At 51.8% G+C, this 26,987-nt stretch overlaps 1 protein-coding gene across 1 annotated transcript in view; it reads right to left on the bottom strand.

The window, feature by feature from the left end:
• Dpp6 (dipeptidyl peptidase like 6) overlaps nt 1–26,987 on the bottom strand; it is a 498,824-nt gene that overhangs the window by 108,251 nt on the left and 363,586 nt on the right. The window contains exons 4-5 of the mRNA XM_090333593.1: nt 19,159–19,253; nt 9,905–9,979 (exon numbers count right to left, since the gene is read on the bottom strand). Of these exons, the coding sequence (XP_090189719.1) occupies nt 9,905–9,979; nt 19,159–19,253 (170 nt within the window). The remainder of the gene's footprint in view (nt 1–9,904; nt 9,980–19,158; nt 19,254–26,987) is intronic.

The following is a 26,987-nucleotide window of genomic DNA, read 5'->3' as shown; positions in this document are numbered from 1 at the left end:
CCACCACCGCGGTGCCACCTGCCAGAGCCCTGCTGCCCCTGGACCTGCAGGATGGGCAGCGCTGACCCTGTAATGACCCAGTACCGCCTCATAACCCAGTAACTCACTACAACCTAATCATGCAATAATCCAGTAAGCCTCTACACGCGGCCCAGCCTCACCATGGCAACGGAGAACTGCTGCGACCACAGACGCACACTGCCCCCCCTCCCTCCCCCCTCGCCATGACAAGGAGCTTACAGTGGTGTCACAGCCCCGCTATGGGGTGAAGTACAATGACACGCCGTTGTCAGGCTCCAAATTCAAAGGCAAGGAACAAATCCTCGGGATTCAGCCTTCTGGAATAATTGGTCCTCCACCAATCCTCTTAGCGTTAAGAGGCTGGCGATTTGTTTCTCCTTGTCCGGGAGTCTCTGTGAATGCACTGTGTATGCTTGCGCCTCCCTTCACGCGTGGTTTCCACGCAGCTTTTCCTGCCCACGATGCCTCTCCAGCCCTAATGCGCCATACAATTTGTGTTTCTCTGAATATAAACATGCACTTTGTGAATACCTTTTCTTTTGTGAGCCACTGACTGATTCAGATCAAGGATTAAGGCTCTTTCGTTCCTTCTCTGGGCTCCTCACTCGTATTCCTGTCTGGGGGTAGGTGACCACGAGGGCATGCGCCTTAAACACCCGTCCTCCATTTCAGAGGCACAGTAAAGCGTTCAGCTGGGATTCCAATGCTGTTTGCAAAGATGCACTCCCAGAATGCATCTGACACGCAGCACCACGGGTGACTCCTCTTCTCTTCCCCTCCTCCCCGGGGCAATCGCCTGCTGAGAACTGTCCTGGGTCTGAGACTCTGGAGACAAGTGAAGTCAGCCAATGGCTGTGCGGGAGAAACCCGAGCAGGCGATCCAGGAGAAATCCCTTGGCAGTGAGCCCTGAGGAACCGGCCAGCCAGGCCTGACTTGGTCCCGGCCCTGCCAGAGCCTGTCTTCCTTCTGGGCTGCCACAGGACACAGAGCTCCGTTCCTTCCCATCGCTCTGCTTTTCTCCCTTCTTCTTCTGCGGACTCCTTCCTCACTGTCCTCGAGACATACTTCCTTCTTTCTTGTGTGGCTCCTCATTTTCTTGGCTGCATTCACTCTGTGGGGTCAGCTACACCCAGGGGCAAGATACAGGCTGACCAGTCCTCGCTGCATGTGTGAGTCCAAGACTTCAGAATGTACGTCTTCCTCTCTTCCCTTCCCTTCCCTTCCCTTCCCTTCCCTTCTGTCCTCTCTTCTTCTTCCTCTCCCCTCCCTCTCTTTCTCCCTCCCTCCCTCCCTTCCTCCCTCCCTCCTTCCTTCCTTCCTTCCTTCCTCCCTCCCTCCCTCCCTCCTTCCTTCCTTCCTTCCTTCCTTCCTTCCTTCCTTGTTGTTCAGTTCCTTTGCTCATAACAGGCTCTCTACCACTTGAAACATACCTTCAAACTTACTTTTTGCTGGTTATTCAAGAGACTGAGTCTCATGGGCCATTTTTCTTGATCTGGCGTTGAGCCTGGATCCTCTAAATCTTAGCCTCCTGCTCAGGATTGCAGAAACAGTCGCCAGCACCCAGTGTACAGTGCATGCATGCATCTACATGCCTTAATATGATCTTCACCACAGTATTTGTATCCGTGGAGCAACTGTTCCTGGCTCCATCCTTCAACCTATGAGCCTGACGCTCACAGGCTGCGATGCAAACCAGTTGGTTCAGGGCCAAATGATGGTGAAGAGACAGCAGGAACTCCACACCTTCACACTTGTAGATAAAAACGCATGCCACAATGGTGGCGTCTCCCATTCTACCCACCCTTCCTCACCAGCCACAGATGCTCTGCTCCCAGGGGAAAATGGGGGCTCATGTCGAAGCCACCATGAAATCATCTTCAGAGAAAGGGTTGATATCTGGAGCATGGACCCAAATCCACATAGACTGGGAGACAGAGGGCGCAGAGGCTGGAAGAGGCCAGAGGAGGGGAGCAGCCTGCCTGCTCCTCAGGCCCAGGGCGCTGCCTGGCCACGCGTGCACAGCTCCAGCCCACGGCAGAACTTCCGGCACTAGAGCTCAGACGTATGGGACTCTCTTCTAGGAACAGAAAAAGAAGATATTTACGGACGTCTGGTCACCTTCCCACATCCACAAGTCGGCCGCACACACGAACGGAGAGTCTCCTCGGTGCTCCATTTTATTATCACATTCTCCACACTCATCCTTTGGAAGAAAGTGCGCAGGAAATGTCCCTTTGTCCTCTTCCTTCTCTCCATGAGCTTGAATGAGCCTTTCCCCCGCTTACCTCAAAATACATAAAACATGTAAAAGGCCTTGGGCGAGTCTTCTGCTCAATTTGCTTCCATAAAATGCTATGCTTTTGAAAACTTGATAAAAGCTAATATTGGAAGGTGAACAGCTCTGTTTGTATTTTCAGAGCTTAAACATTTGCTAAATGACATTGTTGAGCTGGGTGAGTATGTGCACGCCTGCACGCCTGCACGCATGTGCAGCTCTTGTGCCTTCCCACCATGTCACACACGGTTCTGGAACTCCCTGTGCTCCTTTAGGTCATCTGGTAGATGAGGTAGCTGCTGATGGAGTGACAGCCACTGAGGCCCCGTCCCGATACCGCAGCTCCCCAGCCCCCCATAGATACCACAGCCCCCTACAGCCGGGCCGGCTGTGCAGGTGCTGCTCAGGAGCTGTTCCACAGGGGAGGCTGGGCCGGCACAGCGAGGGTCCATCCAAGACTCCACAGATCTGAACAGGACTCACCCCAGCAGATTTTCCTGCCTGTGCACCAGAGAGGACCAGCCAGAGGACCAGGAAACCCAGGGAGTGGTGCAGTCACCCACATCTGTTCTGGTGTCCACACCAGAAAGCGGTATTTGTCTTCTGGGCTCCTGATCATTAGTTACATATAGCAAGTCTTCCCCAGCAGAGTCCCGTAGGGGATAAGCAAAGGCACTGGGGTTCTGTAAGAAGCCACATGCTGGGGAAATGTGAGCAGCTGAGGATGCAGAGAAGGGGAGGGCTGCACACTTCCTGAAGCCTGGTAAGAGTCACTTGGGGTCAGGAGAGAGGGTAGGGGCAGAGAAGTTGCTGGAACCCCACAGGCACATATCAGCTGAGCTGCCCATGGTCCTTTAATAGAAGGCCGCTGGCCCCTGACTGCCCTTCAGGGAGCCTGCCTGCCACCTCACCCACACAGCAACGTCTCCCACAGGCCTTCTCTTATTCCCGAGGCTTCTCCTTTAACTCTGCCGTGACTACCCAACCTGAGGGGCTTCTAGAAGCTGTAGTTCTGGTGGGGGGGTAGGGGAAATGAGACACGGGGCCCAGGTGCTCCCTCTCCTCTCCTCAGCTCCTCCTCCCCATCCCTTCAGCCCCTCTGGGGGAAACCCAGCCAGGTGACAACAGGCCATGAGGTGACAGAGCCTGTGGGTGATGCAGCGAGCTGCTGCCATCCGGGCTGCCACACTTGGCTAGAAGAACTAAGCGTGGCTGTATGAACACACACACACGTGCACACACACATATGCACATGTACATACACCACTCACATGCATTCCTGAGACAGGCCTGCCAATCCCCCAGGTGTCTGGAGAGCTGGGATGCCGGCGAGGCGCCAGCAGACCTGTCTCTTCTTTTTCTTCAGTGCTGGGCATGGAAAGGGCTCTTCCTCAGACCCTTGGGGGATTGCACCCCAGCCTTTGCGCCTAGGGACTGAGCACACACCACACCCCTGTCCCCACGTCAATGACGGTGGCGGTGCACAGTCATAATTGAGGGGGGGCAGATACTGGCAGGAGGAGTCTGGACAGAAGCCTGTTCTCCATGGCTCGGGCTGGCGTGACCCTGGCAGCTCATCGAGCAGCACAGAGAGGGGTCTCCACCAGCAGAGGACATGGAAGTGGAGGCTGGCAAATGACACTGAGGCAGAGGACGTGGCCCAGAGCCGAGGGGGGTGTGGTGGCATCTCCTCCCCCCCATCGAAGCCTCACGTCACAGGGACTCGATGGCACCTGTGTCTCTCCTGGGCTCGAGTGGGCTCACAGAGAAGCACTGCACAGTACCTTGTGGCCCTAGGTGGCAGGCTGGGTGGAGAGGGCCCCGACCCGGGACTGGGAGCCTGGGAGGGAGGAGGGGAGGGAGGAGAGTGGGTGGGAGGGCTGCTTCTTTCCTCTGCTCAGAAGGGGCAGAGGCATCACTGCCTCGCATGCAGAAAGACTGCAGGGAGACCAGGCCCCCTCCACCGGGGCCGCAGAGGCCTCTGACCACAGCAGCAGAAGCAGGAAGGCCTTAATCAGTGCCAGTACAGGCTCGCTGCCATGGCAGAGTGGACGGCACCCAGGGAGTGACGTGTTTGCTCCCTTCCTCTGTGCCATGGCACAGTGGGGAGAGAGGCTGAGACACAGTGGGGGAGGAGCCCATTCTCTCCCTTGGAGAAGCCGAATGTGACCAAGGATGGGCCTGCAACCCCTATGCCATTGTGCCCTGCCACAGGCTTTTGAAGCAGTGCCCGTGCCTGGCTTGGTGAGAATGGCTGCCCAGCAACCGCAGGCCTCCACTGCCACCAGGGAGCTTCTTCCTGCTGGGTAATGCCACCGGTGAGCCTCCCCAGACTAGGGGAGCCCCTGAGGAGAGCACCCGGAGGAGGGGAGCCCTGGAGAGGAGGAGCCCTGGAGGAAGGGAGGAGCCCTGGAGGAGGGGAGGAGCCCTGGAGGAGGGGAGGAGCCCTGGAGGGGGGGAGGAGCCCTGGAGGAGGGGAGGAGCCCTGGAGGAGGGGAGCCCTGGAGGAGGGGAGGAGCCCTGGAGGGGGGGAGGAGCCCTGGAGGAGGGGAGGAGCCCTGGAGGAGGGGAGGAGCCCTGGAGGAGGGGAGGAGCCCTGGAGGGGGGGAGGAGCCCTGGAGGAGGGGAGGAGCCCTGGAACAGTGTGCATCTTGGGAGGCTGGAGCTGCCAATTCTCGCAGACTCAGGCTCTGGCACGTTTTCTGGCTCTTTGCTTCCCCCCAGGCTCTTTCCAGATGGCAAAGTCAGGGTGGCATCGCTCATGGAGTTGATTCCAAGGCCTTCACAGAGACCCTGCAGACCAGCACAGCCAGGACCAGCACGACTCACTAGCTGAACCCGGGACTTGGGGCCACGACTAAGTGCCTGGCTATTGCTGCTCTGTCCCACCCCTTCCATGTCCATGCAGAGGGTGCCATGCAGAGGATGTCATGCAGAGGATGCCATGCAGAGGCTGCCACACAGAGGCTGCCACACAGAGGCTGTCACACAGAGGCTGTCACGCAGAGGGTGTCACGCAGAGCGTGTCATACAGAAGCTATCACACAGAGGCTGTCACACACACAAGGGTGTCATACAGAGGCTGTCACGCAGAGGGTGTCATGCAGAGGCTGTCACACAGAGGCTGCCACACAGAGGCTGTCACTCACACAAGGGTGTCATACAGAGGCTGCCATGCGGAGAGTGCCATGCAGGGACTTCCACAAAGCAGCTGCTGCACAGGAGGAGCTCCCGCCCCATTCCCTGGCCCAACGGCTCACACTCCCTGACTGGGGCTGCGGGGGCCCTGTCCGTGTGTGCTCAGCAGAGCCGTGGTGGGAAGTGGCTTTGGCAGCTGTGGCGGAGGCAGCTGGGGGCTGGAGTATTTAGAAGCCCTTTATGGGGTGCTTCCACTCCCAGCATGCAGCAGGGTGACGCCTGGGGGGGGCTGTCCCGCTCTGTCCCCGCATCCCCTCCAGACTGTTAATTATCGCCCTTCGTTTCTCGACAGGCGATGCCTCTGTTGAAGAGTGTCCCGGCCTGGTCAGCACCCGCGCAGGGGACAGCGGCCACCGCGCCGCCGGGCACGGTTCTCGTGGTGGCTTCCTCACCTGCACCATCGCTGCCGTCATCCACCACTGTCACCCATCTCCACGGCCAGGGCTGGAGCCCTGCGGCAGCTCGGCCTTCCACAAATGCGATCAGAGCCCTGGCCGAGGGCCCCGAGGCTGCCCCGCCCGCGTGCGTGCCAAGGGCCCTGGCCTGGGCTTGGCACCACTGCTCTAGACCTCAGCCAGCAGCAAGCACAGCATGTGCAAAGGAAGGCCTCGAGAGCCCGGGGGACCCAGGACCCAGCGCCCTGCTCACACTCCCGGTTCTCACGTCGAGGGGGGAGGCTCTAGGCGCTTCTGTGAAGGAGGGGCGCTGGCTGCAGGCCAGCACTAACCACCCAGACACACAACAGGCCCTCCAGCTCGAGCACAGCACGGCACCTGCCTTATTACGGAGGGAACAAGAGCTTCCTAAGCTCAGCTCCTCCATTTCTGACACAGCGTCACGCCTGCTTCCGTAGGACAGAATACATTTAAATGTGGTGATGCTGAGAAGTTCTGAAGAGACACTAGGAAATTGTGTTCAGAAAAGGAAGGCAGGTAGGCTGGGCACAGTGGCACAACCCTGGAACCCCCGCCTCTGAGGGAGGGAGAGGAAGGGGGACCAGAGATGGAGACTAACGTGGGCAAATTCAGCACAAAGGATCTTGTGTGAAAGACACACTCAATGGATGGGGAGTGTGGCTCAAGGCCCTGAGTTTGGACTATAATTCTGTAAGAAATTAAAGAACAAGGAGAACAAAACTAAAGCAAAGAGAAGGATTTGACGTGAAGCCAGGTTTGGGGATCTAGGTTTGCTCTGTTTATCCCCCTCCCCGTGCCCTTCCTTGGAGTCTGAAGGTCATACGTGCTGTGCTTGAGCGGGACACGCTGGGCTGCCAAACCATAGCAATCTCGGGTGCAGCAGCTTTGCCCTGAACATCTATCTTACTTTAATAAAACGACGGCTCTGAGGCTGTGGTGCCTCTCATCTGGCCGGGAGGGTTTAGGAGATAAGACCCCCAGGCCACCCTGGGCCTGCCCATAAGAAGTCCTGAGGGTGACATGAGCTGACCCTTACATGATGAAGGACAATGCATTAAGTCATTCACCAGTTACCTAACCCATGACTGAGATCGTAAATTCAAATGTTGCGGAAGGTCGAGCCAAGCAGACTCAGCGCTGAAGATGTGTTTCAGGACTCCCGTCCAGCCGGGTGCCAGACGTGAGCGGCAGAGTGTCCTCAAGCCTCGGCAGGTCACTGGGTAGCAGTGAGGAATGAAGTTGTCTGTGGCCGCGGCTTTGCTCTGCTGCACGTATGGCTGCGTGTCAGCCTCAGGGAGGGTCACAGGCGAGGACAGACTCTCTCCACGCCCCCAGCTGGCAGAGCTGTCTCCCTCCAGTCTCAAAGTTCTGCTTCTAGGAGTCACAGAATATGCTACAATCGCCCTCCGAGGAAGGTAGACTCAGGAGACACTGACTTGAACATACGCCATGGATAAGTCCCAAAGGAGGAATACTGGGCTGGATCACACAAGACCTGAAGCTGGACAGAGCTTCCTGACCCCGCCCGACCCCCACTGACCCCGCCCTCTCAGCCATTCACAAACTGAGGACGGGCACATGGGGGGCCAGTTAGATAGCACGTGGCACCAGGCCCCTTATACAGGGCCTTCTCAGTGTCCAGGTGCTGTTTTTGCTGGTAAGCAACAAAGAAGAGTCGTCCTTCCTGGCTTAGTAAGCTCCTCGGTGGAGAGAGTGTGTATCTGCCCCGCTACCAGCTAGCCGAGCCCCAGACTCCACACCACAAACCCCTGGGACCGTCACCAGCGTCCACAAAGAGACGACCCGAGATCACTTTAACAGGGTAATTAAATTCAGGTTTACCTGAGGCGGGCAGTTCTTAGGAACACATAAGTCACTGATTAGTTCCACGAAAGCCAGAGCTGTTGGGGTTCATGCGAGCAGCGATTCCTCCTACATGGCCCATCGGTACTGGAAGTGTGAACCCCAACTTCCTTCATGAAGGCACAGGACAACGAGGAAGGCAAGGAGGGTCTCAGGAATGAGAACCCCGAGTGGGGGTTCACTCCCCCAGGGAAGCTCGGGGAAGCCATTTAACTTGGGGGTGCAGGAGAGCTGGGGGTCTGGAGCTGGCCACGTTGCCGCTCCAGGACTTGAGAAGGATGGTGACAGCGGGTGGCCTGCTGGGCTCAGGAGCCAGCATGTCCTTGAAGAAGCCGCTGTAGCCAGGCAGGGCCCTCCCACCTTGGGGTGACGCTCAGGAGAGAACGTCTCTCCCCAGCCTCGTCACCTGAGGTAGAGCCTCCCGCTCTCTCCCCTTCAATCTCAGCTCCACTCGCAGGAAGTGAGCACATGTCCAATTTAACGGGGGAAAGGAAGGGTGCGTGCAAAGAGGAGCGGTCCTTCCAGCCAGCAGCCGTCACCTCCCCTCTCATCGTGCTCTGAATGCTCTAGAGGGGGCAGTGCAAAGGCCCTGAGACGGACAGCGCTTAAGAGGTGGTGTGCACTGCATCCTGCTGCTCTGTGAAGTGGGCTATGTGACCCCAGGCCCGCACTGCAGGGACACCAGCGAGGACGGGCGCAGAGCCCAGCTGGGGTCTTGGGGGCCGTGTGGAGGGCGAGTGTGGGCATGTGACAGTGCACAGATCCCAGACGCGGCCCAGCCGTGCTGAGTGCTGGCGTGTGCCCAGCTGTGTGTACGTCTACACGTGTGTGCACCTGGGTGCAGGATGCCTGTGGGCCTGTGTGCCCGCTTGAGTGTGCACGTGACAACCCTCGGGCCTCTTCTGTCACATCCCCGCATCACACTCACCCCTCAGCCCTCGGCCTTTGTCACCAGGCACGATGCCGGCAAATGGCCCCTCTTTCCCCTGCTAATCAGAGCAGCAGACACACACGGAATTCTCTTAATGTCTGCACCCTATTGAGAAGACAACTATTATTTGGGTTACATTTTTTCCTATGCTGACACTATGTTTGTTAATTTCACTCCAAAACCTGAATAGAAACATTCATAAAAATAACAACAAAAGAAGAAAGGAAAGTCTCCATGTTTCAGCTTTGAAGCAGGTTTTTTTTTTTTTGCCAGTCCTGGGCTTGAGCTCAGGGCCTGAGCACTGTCCTTGGACTTTCTCAAGGCTACAGCTCTACCACTTGAGCCTCAGCACCACTTCCGGCTTTTTTTTCTATGGATGTGGTACCAAGGAATAAAACCCGGGTCTTTGTGCATGCTAGGCAAGCACTTTAACCACTAGGCCAAACTCCTGGCCCCTTGAAGCAGTTTTATATTAAAACAACGACACAACCAACAACACCTTAAAACTCTAAATATCTGTAATTTCAACAATAAAGAGCAAATGCACAGACACTGCCGGGGCAGGGGGGTGGGCAGAATCGAACACTGAATGGAAGAAGTTTACATTGGGAGTAAAAAGTGTTGTAATCTCCAGTCAATAATCCAGAAGTGATACAAAAGTATTTTAAAAAGCTTTTTTTTTCCAGTCCTGAACTCAGGGCTTGGACACTGTCCTTAAGCTTTCTCAAGGCTAGCACTCTACCACTTGAGCCACAGCACCACTTTTGCCCTTTCCTGTGTATATGGTACCAAGGAATCAAATCCGGGTCTTTGTGCATGCTAGGCAAGCACTCTACCACATGTCCACGCTCCCAACCCCTATAGCTGCATTTTACGTGTAGGATAAAAGTGGTTTGCTCTTTTAGAAGCTGGAAAAGAAGGCATGAAGGGGTAATAGAAATATCCATTAACACACCCTTCCCAAGAAACATCCCACACAGTGGCTCCCACAGGAGCGATTTTCTTCTTTCTTTCAATCTCCCCCTGCCATGAGCATGCACTCTTGTTCTCTCTCCTAGGTGGCCGCGGGGCCTCAGGAGAGACAGTCCCAGGCCAGGCCCACGCCAGGCCCATGTGAGGACCAGAGCTCACCAAGGATGAGGTACAGGGAGATAAATGTAATAAACGGAGGATACAGAAACAGCAAGGGCCATACTCACCGGTTCCACGTTATAGGAGAAAAGAGCATATTCCTTGTCTGGAGATATTTCATATCTGATGGCTTTTAAGGATTGCTGAAGAAAGGAAAAGGAAAAAAAAGAAAGCATGTTAAAGCATTGTACACAACAACCTAGAGTCCAGTGGTCAAAATGCCCGGGCTGGTGTCGTGTCACAATTAGCTCACACGATTCATAATCAGCAACGTGACATTGATTATGGGGCTGTCTATGTCTTTTGTTTATAGCCGAACGACATTCAATTAGTTGATCCTTTTTCAACTTTTGTGTTTTTAAAAATTTCAACGAGCCGGCCCCAGTGGCATGCAGTGAGACACATCAGTACACGAGGGCCTCTGTGTGTCCAGGCACGATCGGAAGAGCGGTCGCCAGAACAGAGCACACCTTGCACGCTCCTTGCAGCCTGCTCCTTTCACCACTGTGGTCCCTTCCTCTGTCACTTTTTCTGTCATATTTTTCACATTCCACGGTCATTGTGGCACAGCGGTCAGACTCAGAATTAGAAAACCTAATGGCTGATAATGGCGTGGGTTGATGAGCGTTCACCTCCCGCTGTCAAGGAACAATTGGTGACATACACAGCCTCTCATGGAAGCTCCGGAAGGATGCCAGCTCCAATCTGACCATTCAGGGTCTACAGCCCCTTGCCCGGTGTGCGAGCAGTTAGACATGTATGCCACCGTGCTCTGGACTGAGGAGCTCCAAGTTCACAGACCCCACTGAAGGCTGCAGGGCTCGGGGCCTTCGGGGAAGCCATTCGTTCTGCCTTCCCATCTTGAGGCCGTGCTTCCACCTGTCTTGCAGGAATGAACCCTCCCCTTCTCCAGGCACATCTTTGAATTTTTCCTCCATGAGATCAGGAGCCTTTAGCCAAAATGAACCCAGCAACCCCCCCCTTCCCCGCCCTGAGCACCCCTTCATCCTCTGCTGACACACCAGGCAGACCTGAGCACTTCGCCTGCAGAGACTCCCCAACAAACGCAGGCCTTTGGAAGCCATAAGGCTCAGGACACCACGGGAAGCGATTTCAGCAGGGAGGCAAGGATGAAGCAGGAGGGTTCTGCTCAGGGCACCACAGCCGGGAACGGGGATGCAGGGATTTGCTGCCATCCCTGAGAATGTCTGCCAATGTGCGGTTCCTGGCACTGCAGGGATAAGAAACCAATTCGCAAACCCAGCCTTTCCCTTAGCTGGGACTGCCCGTGAAGCTGTCGTTATTGGCGTGTGACAGGTGGGATGAAGAGTTATTCAGAGCCCTAGACAGGTAATTTCCCCAACTGTCTGGGTATACGGTGATGTATGAACATATACTTTCCCATCTGCCCAGAGCTCAATTTCGACCTTCCTGAGGATAAAGCAGGAGTTTCATCAGTGGTCCAGCATCTAATTCCGTGCTTACAAGGACATCTGCTCCTTACTTCCCATCGCGTAGTTGATGTAGAGTTTATTTTAGCACTGTCCAGCTGTGTCCCCTGAAGAATATTTATCTTTACTATTCTTCTTACTTGCTTGGCTGGTGCTCTGACATTTGAACAAAACCTCCACTCCAGCTTTTTCCTGGTTATTTTTGAGATGGAGTGTCCAAGACTTTTCTGCCCAGGCTGGCTCTGAATTACAGTTCTCCAGATCCACCTTCCTGGGTATTAGGATTTTAGGCACGAGTCCTGGGTGCCTGCCCCTTCTCTTCTCTCCTGAACACCTTGGTAGGAGTTCACCTCAGTGCTGGGCTAGAGCTATCTGTGACTTGGATTACAAATATTGTCCACTGAACTGTGTACTGACTTTTCCTCTTAATATTTAAATTTTTAAACTTTTTTTTTGCCAGTCTTGGGCTTGGGCTCAAGGCCTGAGCACTGTCCTTGGACTTTCTCAAGGCTAGCACTCTACCACTTGAGCCTCAGCACCATTTCCAGCTTTTTTTCTATGTATGTGGTACCAAGGAATTGAACCCGGGTCTTCATGCATGCTAGGCAAGCACTCTACCACTAGGCCAAACTCCCGGCCCTAAATTTTTAAACTTTTATGGTCAGTTAAATACAGTCCTTTTACCTTTGTATTTTTTTTTGCATTTCTTTGATTGAAAAGTTGACCCATTTGTGTTAAAGGAAGCAACAGTTTAAAAAGTATTTGGGCCTTTAATACCACAGGAACTTCATTTTGTCTATAGTTAGGATAAACTCAGGGCCTTGTGGTCTCGTTTAGCTTTTTCACTGAAGGCTGGTGCTCTATCACTTGAGCCATACTTCCAACTTAAGGCTTTATGCTGCTTAGTTCAATATTAGACTTATCTAAGACTTGTCTGTCTGCTTCAAACTGAGACCCTCAGATTTCAGCCTTCTGAGTAGCTAGTATCACAGTTATAAGCTGCCAGCCCCTGGCAGCTGTTCATTCTTCTATGTGACAATCCAGAGCATTTCATGAAATAGTCAATGCTAAAGTTTTGTTTGTAAAGGAGTTCTAATTAAGATTATCTAATAGTTTGATTATTAATTTTCAGAGAACATTTCTAATATTGTCTTCTTATCTAAGACATATATTTTTACCTTGAAAAACTTCCAATCCTTACAAAGATCATGTAGTTTATTTCTTCCAGGTATAATAGTGCTGTTGCATGAATAATTATATGTACATGTATATATAATATACACACATAGTTTTGTTGTTATCATTATAAATTGAGTATTTTCTTCATTTCTCTTTTAGGTTTTATAGTTGTGAAAAGTCTATTGCTTTGTTAGTGTATATTTTATAGTGAGAAACATGAAGAGTTGGTTTGTTTTTTTAAATCAGTGTGTTCTAGAGTTTTGTGAGTTAGATGAACAGGAAAGGAGAGGAATGTTCCAGAGTCAGCTCATAGCCCTCCACAGACACATCAGACCCTGGTGAGCGCCCCCAGCGACTTCTGACACAACTGAGAGAGCTCCCCATCTCCCATGGAAAGTGGGCGTGGCTGGCCGGCTCTCGTGAGTAATTCGTATCACAGTGAAGCAGGTTTTCCTTCTCACCTGGCCAGGAGTTTTATTTGGCTGAGTGTGCGATTCTAGCCACTTGAAGACGGATGAGGAAAATCCCAAGTTTAAGAGCATCCCTGACAAAGTTTGCAGAACTTTTTATTTCAAAAACAAAAATGGAAGCAAAGGGACTGGGGACCTGGCTGAAGCGGTAGCGTGCCTGCCTAGCAAGTACAAGTGCCCTTTATCACCAGAAAAAGAACAAAAAAAAAGAGGAAAGAAGAATACCTTTAGAAGCTGGCGGTGGAGCTGGACTGATGGGGTGAGACCCCAGAGGTCAGGCTCTGGAAGTCAGGCTGCCTGCCACAGCACTGCTGGCTGGCCTGAGGCTGGTGGGTGGGGGGGGGGGGGTGGGGTGGCTGCTGCTCCCAGGCCCAGCCAGATTCTGCGAGAGCCAAGGGGTGTCAGAATGCAGGCTTTGCGTTGGTGAACACCAACAGGTGGGCCCAGCGGAACTTCAGCGGTGTAGGCGGGGCCGGCTCTGCGCTCTGATCTGGACAGGGACTTTGCTCCCTTGTGGGTTTTACTTCTACACGAGAGAAGAGCCACAGGCCTGGCCAGGGCTGCGCGTGGGTGTGGACCCCTGGGCCCCAGAGCTGGCCACGAGGGCCACCTGCAGACCTGCCTGTGCTGGGGGACAGGAGAGGGCATGAGGCAGTAGCCAGGCTCTCCTCCTGAGCCGGCCACCTCGTGGGGCAGAGGTCAGTGGGACTCGAAACACTCGATGGAAATTAACTGAAGCAGAACTGGTGAAAAGGAATAGCGCAGAGGTCCAGTGCTTCATGTCGATTACTGAATGAAGTCATCAGCGAAGGTGGAGGGAGAGCTCGTGCTCTAACCTCAAGGGAAGCTGGCGTTCCTGGCCACTGGAAACAGGCCTGTTCCTTTGCTCTTTGGGGGTAGGTTTAAGGATAGTCTCCACATGATGCCCCTTTCTGGGAAGAGTCAGACAATGAATTTGCAGCCAGATTCTGGTGGCTTATGCATATAATCCTAGCTACTCAGGAGGCTGAGATCTGAGGATCTCAGTTCCAGGGCAGCCTGGGCAAGGGAGTCTCGGAGATTCTGATCTCAAATTAAATCACAGAAAATGCTGGACGTGGTGCTGTGGCACCCACAATTGGAATAAGTTGAATTGCTGACACTCAAGACAGATGTTTCAAGAATCTGATTAACATCACTGAGTAAATGCCATTGAAATCGCAGCTGATTGGAAATTAATCATATTGGAAAAATCCCCGTGCCTGAGAAGACACACTGCTGCCTTAGTTGAACATTCAATTCTTGGCCTTTCCAGCGTTCACAGGTAAGGTTTACAGTTGTTGACAGACGTGTAAGTATTCTAATCTTTACATAATAACAAAGACAGAGATAGTTTCCAAACAGCTGAAGCCTCGTAGCTGTTATTTTAATGGCGACATTATACTTCATTTTTTCCATTTTCTTGTTTTGGATATTTCCACTATTGTGAACAACGTGACAGCGCTGTGCTTTTTAGATGTTCTTCATCTGTGAAAAGAACTCCCAAGAGTGACCCAAATGCACAAATATTTTCATTACCCTTGAAAGGCACTGCCAAGTCACTTCCTCAAGACACTGGGCACAATCTGAATGAAAAAGTGAGAATGTATCCATCGCCTTCTTCTTTGTCAACAGGAAAGGGCAGGCAGGCATGGGATCTCAATCCAGCGATTCACTGTGAAGTAGCCACGCTAGAGCAGGGGCACAGAAGTGGTGAAGAGATGGAATTCACACTGCCTAGTGGCACTCACACCACATTTTCGTGGTTTCCTCACCTAAGAAACACAGACTTGGAAACAGACATGCTGTGCACAGCTCTCTCAGGTTTGCACATCCGTTTCTCACAAAGGCTCATGGCCTTGTCTCCTGAGAAGTCTGTTCTATGAGGATTCTCAAGCAGAAGGTGATACTGAGTTTGCAGGAACCGCAGGACCCACGAATCTGCTTAAATTCATCAAACTGCATGAAATCCATTTTAAGTGCACTTTACTGGAAAGGAAGGGAACATTCTCTGGGAGGGAGGGAAGAGGGGAAGGAGGAAAGAGTCGGCAATGCTGTAAAGAAAAGGCTCAAAAGATCTTTTTTTTCAGGATTCAAATGTTCAAAGACCAATCTGGAAATGAGGCTCACTTCTCAGGGAAAAAAAAATCATGTGACCCGACAAAGAGCCTTCTTAGGAACATGAAGATAAGGTAACGTTTAGTTTTCACGTTTAAGTTATTTAAAACTAATAGTTGGAGAGAATATCCTGGAATTATATTATATATATATCCCAGAATGAATATTAGTTTTGGTTTGATTTTTTTTCTTTGGCCTATCTTGGTGCTCAACTCCAGGTCTGGGTGATGTCTCTGAGCTTTTCTGCTAAAGGATAGGTCTCTACCACTTAAGCCACACTGCCGTGTCTGCCTTTTTGGTGGCTAACTGGAGGTAAGAGTCTCCTGGGCTTTCCTGCCCAAGCTGGCTTCAGATTATGATTCTTTGATCTCAGCCTCTTGAGCAGCTAGGGTTCCAGGCATAGAGCCTGTACTGGGCTGAATGTTAGAAATCCGAGCGTGCCTCTTCCTATAACCGCCACGTTTAGATGATCCAGGCTCAGATTGGAAAACTGGTGCAATGGTGCCTTGTGGGGGGTGAGACTCTGCCTTCCATTGCTCCTGCCCGGACTTGGTGCTGCTGGGTCTGAGCCTGGCCTCTGGTGCCTGGATGACGGTTTTCCCTGCGGCTGTGTGCTTCCTTCCTGTGCTCCCAGGCCCGCTCCTCCTCCTCTGGCACTCCTTCCCAGCCAGCCTCACTTCAGGCACAGCCCCACGCTCGGAGCCTGCCCAGCCTCCATTCCAGCCTAACACTGTGCTCAGGCGACACACAACCCCCAGTCACCCTTCTGACCTTCCTTAGAGGAAGGCCTGGGCGGATGGCACGTGCGTGCCAGCCTGATCGCCTGTGGCTGGGCAGTGCAGAGTTATAGCTAGGTTAGAAGCCTGGTGTTCCTGGGACCTCCGAGGGTGTTTCTGGAGAGCTGCTCACTGCTCCTGTCCCATCAGCCACAAGGGACCCCATGGCCGTGAGGAGGGAAGGCAGCCACAGAGCCAGCCCGTGATGATCTTTCCTGGGGGACAGCCTGGGCCGTCGCCTGGCCACACTCAGGTGAAGTCACTTTCCATGGAAATCCAAGAGAGCTCTTCAGAATTTCTGGAAGAGGAATTTCTGAGGCATGTTCGATTGCTTCTTATAAAATAATTATGATGGAGGCCATTTGGGTTGGTGTTGCTGGGGGAGCACCGGGGCAGGAGACCGTCCTGGGGCCCTGGGCTCGCTCATGTCCCCTAAATGCCACAAAGTGCACCTCACCCTGGAAGGGCGTCTCAGTCCCGGCTCTACGTTTTTTTTGTTTGTTTGTTTTGTTTTTTACGTCGGTTGTGGGACTTGAACTCTGGGCCTGGGTCCTTCAGCTCAAGACTACTGCCCTACCCCTGGATCCACAGCGCCACTCCCCCAGCTCTGCGTTTTGTGTCAACGCTGCATATGAGCAGCGAGGAGGAACGGCTGTGTCTCCTCTCACTCACGCGCCCTTGCCGGTTCATGTCAGCTGACAGGAATACTGAACCTTCGCAGGGCAGGACGACCTGCCAGTGAGCAGAGAGCACCTCGGAAACCTCCCTCTTGACAAAGCAATACGCAAGACATGAACACCAGAAAGTGCCACTTTGCAGCTGACACCACCCACAAATGCTGACCCTTCCGGCCCCTGCCTCAGGCCTCCACCTGCTCAGACTAGTCCAGGGTGCCAGCCCAGGGTGCCAGCCTCTGGAGCCAGCACGGTGAGTGTCACCAGGAGTGACAGGCCTTCACAGGTAGGAAGAGTCAAGGCACCACGTGTAATGGATCTCTGGCCCACGGGAATTTAAAGATGGAGCCTCTACCTCCTAAAATATGTTGTGGGTCCCTGAGTGACATTTTTTAGCTTTATTTTTTTTTAATGGTTACCGTAAGTGAGATAATGAGTACATTTCCCTTCGGACAGTGCCAGCCCTTCCCTGGCTCTCTCCCAGTCATTCATATTTTTTTAAAGTCTGGTTCTAGGAGCATTTAAATGTAGCTCTGAGAGGAGAATCATGACTTGATCGGGCTGTGCGCATCGGGGGTGGACGGGAATGACATTTTAAGGTAAAAGAGACCGTGATATGTGGAACAAGTCTGCTAATACACGGCCATGCGGGCTTTGCTGTTCCTGTGGCGGGCTCAGAGCTGCCTTAGGACGAGACTGAAACAACTTCAGTCGACACACACGGTCCCAGGCCATCGATCTGGACACTGGAGGTGGCTCCCGCCCTTGGGCCTCATCACACAGGACAGCTGGACACCCAGCACCTCCATCTCTGAATCACCGACCTGTCAGCGGGTGGCTCACCTCTCCGCATAGACAGGAGGGCTTTTCCTGCATGGCTATCATTTTCAAATGGGTCCACTCAGACCTTCTTAATGGATTGGTCCTATCAAGGGTAATTTTCTAATGTAAAAAACTGCAGGCACATTTTCCCTCCCGGATCTTCTTTTGCAGAATACAATTTAATTCAGTAAAGCGATCTCATGGAGGAGTGGAATTCTGACCTGCACTGCCTCTGTCCTCACAGAGGCCTGCCTGACGGAGAGGTGGAGTGAAATGTTTTGTTTTCTATTTTATTTTATTTTTATTGTCTGGGTAATGTATAGAGGGGTTACAGTTATATTCACCAGATAGTAGGTACATCACTTCTCACACATTGATATCCCTTCTCATGTTTTTGTCTCCATTTCCCTCCTCCAACCCCCCCAATCATCTTTTCCCCTTTCCCTTTTCTATTTCAAATAAACAAATAAACTTATATACAATGTAGCAGATACGTTTTGTTTTGTTTTTTCTTAGCCAGGCACTCATGACTCATGTCTATAGTCCTACTTAGTCAAGGGGCTGAGATTTGAGGACTGTGGTTCAAAACCAGCCCAGGCAGGAAAGCCCCTGAAAATGCTTGTTGTCCAGTAAGCAGCAAAAGGCTAGAAGAAGAGCCATGGCTCGAGAGAGAGAGAGAGAGGGTGCCAGGCACCAGTGAAAAAGCTAAAGGACAGTGCCCAGGCCCTGAGCCAGGCCTCAGTACTGCCACCAAAAAGAAAGGAAGGCAAGGAAAGAGGGAAGGGAGGAAGGGAGGAAGGGAGGGCGGAAGGGAGGGAGGTGCATTTATAGTCAAAAGAAGTGAACAGGCCTGAGCGGGAGCCAGCAGCCTCCTGTGCGTCCCGGACGGGGTGGCGCAGAGGAGGCCCATCCTGTGCCGGACACAGACCCAGTCCCAGCGTGACTGACAGGGAGCTCTATGGAACTCTCCCCCAGCTCTCATCTGTAGCCGGGAGTAGACTAAAGCTTCCCCAAGCTCTTCTAATCTCTGCGATTTCTTTGTACCTGATTCCTGTTTCAGTTCTCACTCAACATTCCTGGCTGTTTTCAATTCTGGCTTTTTATATAGACTTAGCTTTGTTTTCGTCCTGTGAATTCCCTCATGTATCAGACAAGAAAAAGATCAGCGTCTTAAACCTGGAGATTTATTTCTCTTACCACCAGGTGTGACTATGCTATAAACAAAGAAACAAAGTTAATTCCTCTTCAATTGGGTTTTGGTACATATCTCCTGTCTTCAGATCTCTTTAATATCGCTATACGCAAACCCCGAATTGTAATGTCACTTAAATCTCGGAGAATACATGTTTTCCTCTACGATAAGCCTGTGGCACTCAGATCAACTCAGGAACTTATTTTGAAACATAAACATCACTTAATATTATTAGGTAGAGTCACAGCGCCTACAATGCTATTACCTGTATTTATTTCAAGTGAGATTGAGCAAGAGCTCTTTCAAGTACTGTGCAGGCATTATTGCAATTGTGCTCTGACAGTGCAAAGCCTCAGGACTTCATCTTTCAATTATAGATGACATGCAACACTTGTTCCCGACACCTGCAGAGAGTTCGGGGATGGCATCTCAGAGGCGGCGTTCGTCTGATTGAATTAGTGAGATTCTAATAGCACATTACCCATCCCTAGCTCTCAGCCAGTGGAGCCCAAGTACAATGGTCTCCTCAGCTATGCTAAAAGTTGCAACCTGACGTCATTTGCTGCTCGATTGATTTGCAGGCGACAAGTCTGAAATTACCCTGGTTAGAGAGAGTACTTACGATTCTTTTGCCTTCTATTAGCACTGTAGAGTTATTGGTTTCAACGTTCCTCAGTATCACAGTTCCTGTCCGTTCTCTGTAGATGAACTCTTTATCTACAAAAGAGGAAAAAGGAAAAAAAACCCATGAGCCACGAAGTCTCATCTGGGTTTCTGATGGACACTGGTGTGAAATCGACTGACTAGCTCTGAGAAAAGGACATGGAGCTTTGCCATCGGAGCGTCCTTTCCACACAGGGAAGGTGCCGTGTCCTGTGCTACGTCTCCAGCTGGTGCACACGTAGAAGCTCTGGGATGTGGAAGAGTTCCCGAGGACACGCAGTGTGGAAGCAGGCAGAGGCCACGGGCTGAGGAGCTGTGCTGAGTGACGGTCCCCTCTATCTTTGATCGGAGGGGACCCACATATGACCCAGTGTACGATGCCTACATCCATGCCCCACAGAACCACAGTCCGCCTTGCCCACAGACAGCTCCTCACTGTTCCCAGAGAACGCGGCTGCCAGGCCGGGCTCTTGAGTTGATCCACAAAGGCAGCCCACGGCCCTGCCTTCAGAACATGTCATACGGTGATCACAAACAAACCAGCCCGGGACAGTAACGGTAATGGACACACGCCGACAGCGGAAGGAGCTGGGGATCCCAGAAACACACCTGCACGTTTGGTCAGTAGATTCTTAACTAAGGCGACGGGAGCACCCCGCAGGGAGCACCCTCCCCCTTCAGGGACAGCCAGGCCTCCTCTCCATGGGCGATGCTGGGGAAGAAGCATCAGATATGGAGCCTGGGCACAGCTCCCTGGCTCCCTTAGCACCGGAAGCCCTTACCTCTCACCACAGAGGTCCCTTCGAACAGGAAGAGAGACGCGAATACACAGCCACAGCCCATGAGCCCTAGAGGGGAGTGGGGAAATTCTACAGCAGCTGTTTGATTTGATTTGATTTTTTTGAGTAAAGCCCTGGAAACACAGGAGAACCTCAGCAAGAAAAGACAAAGACCAGGCTGGTATCAAATTTAACAAACAGATAAACACACACAAACCTTCCCAGCACTTCTCTTTAGTGTTGTTCCCAGGGGCTCTAAGATACCCAATTTCTCCTTGTCTGCAGAGTTAATGGTGTGTCACATCTCATGAGCTGCGAGCCAGCCCTGCCCAAGCGAGCTGCACCGCGCCGGTGGGCGCTACTCCAGGAGGCAGCGTCAGCGTTACTGTATGCAACGGAAGGTAGTTCAGCAAGACACTAAGGGGAAATGTCAAAAGCACGATTCCATTGAGGGCAGCTTCTCCAAGATCCCGGCTGGCAAGCCCTGTGATTCTTTTCTTATTGACAGGTCCTGATCAAGTTTCTACCCATAAAGGAGTCTCTGAGTATCTATTTCCAGGCCCAGCTTCCTGTTTTCTGCTGGTGTTTTGGATTCCTGTTCCTCTCCCCTCTGTTTGCGGTGGTGTCTCCTGAGGGTCAGCCGTCACTGCATGGCTGACCCCCCATGTTCAGGGTTATTTGTGTTTCTGTTTTTCACTCTGCCTGTCACCTCTGAGTTTCAACTGTCTTGAACGTGATGTGCTTTAAACGAGGCATCTTTGTGTTTCTTTTGTCTGGTGCTCATTGAGTAACTGGCAACTACAGAGGGATAGTTTTCATTTCATTTGTAGGCACAGTTTATTTTTTTCTGTCCCTTCACCGTCCACGTCTCTTCCTGGCGTCTCCATTGCCCACATGTTGGGTTGTCGCATGCCCCAGCTCGTACTTGCAAAAGTCATTTCAGTTACAGAGGGCATTGGCGATTATAAATATGGTAGAAAAATGAAGGAATCAATATCTAGGGGTATGGAAATACATAAGAACCAGGCTCACCCACACACAGCACTCCTGGGAGGAGATGGAGATCAGTTAGAGCGGAATGGGAAAAGGTAGACCAAAAGCACAAGCGACATAGGAAAAGCCAACAGCAAAATGGCAGACCTAAATTCTACCTTATCGATAGTATCACTAAATAGAAACTGATGTTGGAAAACAAACACATAGTACATCTGCCTATGGATTATCTATACGTGACGTATTTTATGTGTCAGTTACAAATGGCAGAACACACAAAGACACACTATGCAAATAGTAACCAAAGTAGAGTTAGGCTGGCTAAAATAATAGCAGATGAAGTCACATTTAAGCCAAAAATGTGCATTAGAGAGAAAGCAAGGCATGTGATATGAAGATAGGGATTCCATCTGTCAAAAAGACACGGCAGCTGCAAATATGCATGCACTGAACAACAGTGTCCCCAAATAGGTGAGACTGCAAATGCTGGGGGAGAAAGTAATAGTAATCTAAGCAGATTCATTAGAGATATCAGCGCTGCTTTCAACACTTAATGGAACATGATAGAATGCAAGAAATAAATGACAGAAACAGCACTGCAAAACAATGGGACAAATAAGATGTCTTCAGTCCATGCCACCCACCATGAGAAAAATACACATTCTTCTCCATGTACATAGAACATTCTCTAGGATAGGGGCTGCTCTATGCCATAAAGCAGGTTCAGTAAACTCACAAGGACTGCCCTTACAAGGACTACCCCTGGAATTGGTTACGCAGGGGTGAGGTAAGCTCGGAGAGCTGTTGGTAGTTACAGGCAGGCATGCTAATAATTGACACATGGGTCAACGCAGAAATGGCAGGTGAAATTAGAGAATGCTTTGAAATGGATGGAAATAAAACACGTAGGGCCTAGCTAAAGCAGCTTGTGTGGGAAATGGATAGCGGAGACACTAGTATAAACAAAGGAAAACCTCAAAGACATTTCCAGTAGCAAAATAGGAGCAAACAAAACTGAAGCAGAAGGAAGGACATACAGAAGATGAGAATGAGATGCATAAAGAATAAGAAAACAATCGTGGAAACCAATAGAATAAAAATTTTGTTCTAAGAAAAGATCAAATTCTCAAACTTTTAGCTAACACTGCAGGAAAAATAGGAAGCCGAGCGGCGGGAGACTGATGTGTTGGTCTACAAACTATGAGTTTCAGAAGCACCTGATCTGAGAAGAGAGCTTCACAACAGAATGAACGTAACAACGACACGGTGTGTTTTCCAGGGAGTCTTCTGTCTTATTAACTAAAAGTGACCCTACATTGTAAGATCATCTTGGGTAGTTTTGGTTAAGAATGAGTGTCCCCAGCAGCCATTGTCAAATTCGTACCTGAGACACGTGGTGGTGAGCCTCTGGCTTGTGAGGCCAAAGGAAGTGCACACAGCACTTCTGTGTAAACAGGGTCCCTGTGTCGGTCCGGGTTTGTCTACCTCTGTACTCACGTCTCTCCAGACCACATGTAAGTAAGTACACTTTAAACATAATTATTGAGGCGCTTGGCTTTGTCACAAAGCAGCGCTCCTGTTCAAGTGACAATCTGTCACGTTGCTAATGTTTCTATTAATGACAGGCAGGTAAATTTACACCCTGGGTAACGTTATGACTTAATAAGTGAATTAGTAGGTCAGGGATGGAGAAATTCTAAAGACAGCTAACAAGGCAGATTGCAACTTTCCTCATGCTTATTTGCTACAACATTCAGCATAAGAAAAGTCTTAGGTCTCTTCAAATGCTGGCCTAACAAGCCATTCTCTAGCCAGGCTACAGCCAGCGTGGCTGCTGTAGGTGTTAGGTGCACCCTCTGCCACCAGAGAGCACTGTTTCATCAAATGCTCCAGGCCCTACGCAAGACTCAGAAACCCGACTATCCAGAGAACGTAAAAAACTAAACCCTTAAAAATCCCAGCAACCCACATAATGTAAGAAGAAAAGAGTAGAAGGAAGAAGGGGGAGGGAGAGGGAGAAGGGGAAAAGAAGAATACAAATTTTTTCATGTATAGGCACATGAAGAAATGTCAGCATCTCTGGCCATAAAGGAAATGAAAATCTAAACAATCCTGACATTCCACCTCCCCTCAGCTAGAATGGCCATTACCAAGAACACTAACAATAACACGCAGATGGGGATGTGGTCAATAGGGCGCTCTATTACACTGCTGGTGAGAATGTACACTTGTTCAGCCACACTAGAAAGCAGTATGGAAATTTCTCAAAAAATTCAACATAGAGCTGCCCTACGACACAGGAATTCTATTCCGGGGCATGCACCCCAAAGCTCACAAACCAGGGCACAGTAAAGCCACCAGCACAACCATGTGCATTACAGCACTTTTCACCACAGCCAGGGTATGGAATTAACCTAGCTGCCCCTCAATGGGCAAATAAAATGCACAGCAGGCACAAAGAAATTCTACTCATCCTCAGAAAGAATACTCTGCTATTTTTGAGTCTGAGGGTCAGGAGGCCATGCTCCAGAGACCGTGCCCACGGAGGGCAGGAGGCCACGCTCCAGAGACCGTGCCCATGAGGGGTGGGGGGCCACGCTCCAGAGAGCATGCCCATGGAGGGCAGGGGTCCATGCTACTGAGACTGTGCCCATGGAGGGTGGGGGGCCACGCTCCAGAGACCGTGCCCATAGAGGGCAGGAGGCCATGCTCCAGAGACCGTGCCCACGGAGGGCAGCTCTCTTTATGGACCGAGCACGACTCCGACACAGTGAACACACCTGGGTTTGCTTCCTTCTCCTCCTTCCTTTGCATCCTGCAGATGCACCGACAGCCTCAAGGGTCCAGTCCACACTGCCTTCTCCTCCTCATTACCTGAGCCCCCTGTTCACTCAGGGATTCCATGTGTCCAGACAAATCCTACCCAATGTAGCCCTGTGCAGCCGAGAAGCAGCGCCCGTGACATGGGCAGCAGATGGACGTAGGCAGGAGATGCCTGCAGGTCACCTGTAAACCCCAACGTGGCACACATCTAACCATGCTTCTCCTTTTCCTGAAAGCAGGCCAAAGCCCCACGTTCCTCCTAGAACTGACCTAGAGTGGAGCTTTCCAGCCAGGGGCAGCCTCTGCCCCTGGGGACATGTGGCGACGTCGGCAGACGGCGTGGATGGTGCGACACCTACACTGGGGCTAGAACACAAGATGGCTGCTGAGTGTCATACACTGTGTGGCCTCCCAGCCCCCAGGGCTCTCAAGAGGCAGTCTAGGTCCTTCATAACTGGGGGTCACCTGTCAGAAGGCCTCGTTATATGAGGAAAATTAATTTCATACTTGATGAGGTCATTTACGTGGGTTTCGATTGCTTTGGGTCACGTCCAGTTCAAGGGATGAATGTATGAATGCATTTGTGTGTGTACTCATGTATTATGCATAAACTCATGCAGAAATGTACATATAAAGGCACGCAAGCATGTATGAATGCATGCATATATGCATGCATGTATGTGTGATGACTACATGTATACATGCATGAATTCATGTGTAAATGCATAGATAAATGCATGCATGTAAGTGTAAATGAATATAGGACTGAATGCATGCATGCATTATGCACACAAGTATATATGAATATATGAGAGTGTGTACATGTATGAATGGGCGTATAAACATAGGTATGCGTACGTGAGCACATGCATGAATGTATGTATATACGAATGACGGTGCATGTGTGAGTGTGTGCACGTGTGTGTCTCTGTTGCTGAGCTCGTGGCTGACAGAGGGTGTTGTTCACAGACATGTCCACCACAAGCCCACTTGAGCTACAGGCCACTTCACGTGGTTTTCCCGCCCCACCTGCCCATCAGGAGACTGTTTGTGGCATTATGCTCTTCTCTGCATGTGTTTCTGAGCACAGGTCCTCCCCCTTTACCGCGTTTCTTTGTTTAGCATCAGGGAGGTGGGGAGGGATATGTGGCTGGAACTTGTGGAACTAGTGGTTTGGACCTGGGGTCAAAAACCCTGGTTCTGGTGCTTTTTAAACGAACATTTAGAATAAGCCTTCCGCTGTCCACACAGACTGGGCTTTCTGTGTCTTCACGGTCCCAAGTCGTGAACAGGTCACACTCCTGGGGCTGCCGTCAGTCCTCAAGCTCGCAGGGGCGACGGAGACTGAGAGCTGCACACCCGCCTCCGTGGCGTCTCACAGCCGGCCTCAGGTGGTGCAGTGATGGCCGTTGAGTCCCCTCGCTCAGAGACATGGAGGTCCTGTCCCAAAGGGGAGCCGGCAAGGAGATGGGCAAGCCGATTTCTTGGGGTGGCGAGGACCCCGAGGTCCACAGGAAGCTGGCAGATTGTGTTTAGGTCCCCATGAGCATCCCTCCCCGTCTGCCCAGACCTCCTCATTCCCAGATGAAGAGGTCACCACCAGTGGCGCTGCTTACAATGTACTGCGTCCTAAAGGCCAAGCAAGGGTCCCCTTCCCTGCCTGTCCTTTCCGCCTCTTCATCAAGCATATGCTTGAGAAGGAAGTTAGAAAAGAGAACATCCATGAACAGCCAGCTCTGAACTACACGCCTCAGCTTTCAGCCTCTAAAAGTCGATTCTCACCAGCTGAGGGGAGCCACCCAGCCTCTTCCATGTGTGTATGCGCGTGCGCACGCGCGTGCACGCGCGCGCGCGCGCACACACACACACACACACACACCTCTCTGAAGCCCTCAGCAGCAGTACTGGTACAGGCGTGTGTGTTGTGGACCGTGGTTGTATTTGGTGCTCAGTGTGTTTGGGCGAGGTTCAGAAGCTAACAGAAAAATGAACCAAATAGCAGAAATAAGCAGATAGCATCTGGTGAAAAGCAAAGCTCACGCTCCCTCTGGCTTCCCATCCGGGCCTCGGGAGGCTGTGGAGGGCTGAGGTGCAGACATGCCTCACCTTCAACATTACACAGTGGCCTTCAGGACACCAGGCCTGGAAACGACCAAGGACAAGTGTGACAAGAGTCGGCTCGGCACCTCGTAGGGGGCCCTGGATGACAAGAGGCTGGCCGGCCCTGAGAGCCCAGGAGGGGAGACGAGAACCCCAGGGAGCGCCGTCTGTCCTTCCCGGGTCTAGCTCGTTCCCACTGCCCATCAGGACTGGTCTTTGCCTTTGCGCTTCGCTTCATGACCAAGCACTCCCTGAGCTCTGGCGAAGTTTCCAGGCCCAGCGCGGTTAGGGGTGCATTCAGAATAAATCAGACTGGATGCTGAACAAAACCACGTGGCACGCGGCTCTCCAACACCGCAAACACCCGAGACAACCAACAGACAGACACGGCTCAGACCCGTGCTTAGCATCAGAGGTGCCCAAGGGAAGCCAAGAGAAACTGGCTGGCCCCATGGTTGTTTGGGGTCTGGTCTGGAGATGCAGGATAGCAGATAGCTTGTCAGGGGGGAAGTACAGGGTGGAGCAAAACTGACCACCTGATTATTCCACTGGGCTGTGACCTCCAGTGACCAGAAGGTCACCTGCAGCTCCCACCTGAATATCTCCAGTGACAACAGACCCAGCTGTTAACATCTTAGGGGACACCTAACCAAGCTGTGGCAGCCCAGTTCCACATACTAGCTGCGTGACCCAAGGCAGGTGCCTTAACCTCTCTGACCTGGGACTGTCCCCCGAAGCATGGGTGTTCACAGGAAACACTGCTGCTCTGGCCTCAGTGCTCCTCTCTCCCCAGCCTCGCGTTGGTGGGGTGACAGCCCTATCTAAGAAATGAGCCTGGAGGTTCCATCAGTGAATGCGAATTTTTCCTCCTCCCCTGGCCCAGGCAGAGCTGGCAGCAGCATGGGCAACCCCTGGTTGAGGAGGAAGCTTGCACGGGACCTCGTGAAAGGCCGGAATCTGGGGCTGGGCCCTGAAGTGGCCAAGGAGAGAGGTTTTCTAGAAACCCAGAATACTCAGAACAGTGCCTGGTAGGGAAGAAAAGACAACGAGCCAAGAGACAGACAGGTCCAAAGAGGCTGTGCAAAACACCGCG

The sequence above is a fragment of the Megascapheus bottae genome, chromosome 5 (assembly GCF_031878675.1).
Source record: "Megascapheus bottae isolate mThoBot1 chromosome 5, mThoBot2.hap1, whole genome shotgun sequence".
NCBI classification, from domain to species: domain Eukaryota; kingdom Metazoa; phylum Chordata; class Mammalia; order Rodentia; family Geomyidae; genus Megascapheus; species Megascapheus bottae.
This window is presented reverse-complemented; position numbering and strand designations above follow the sequence as displayed.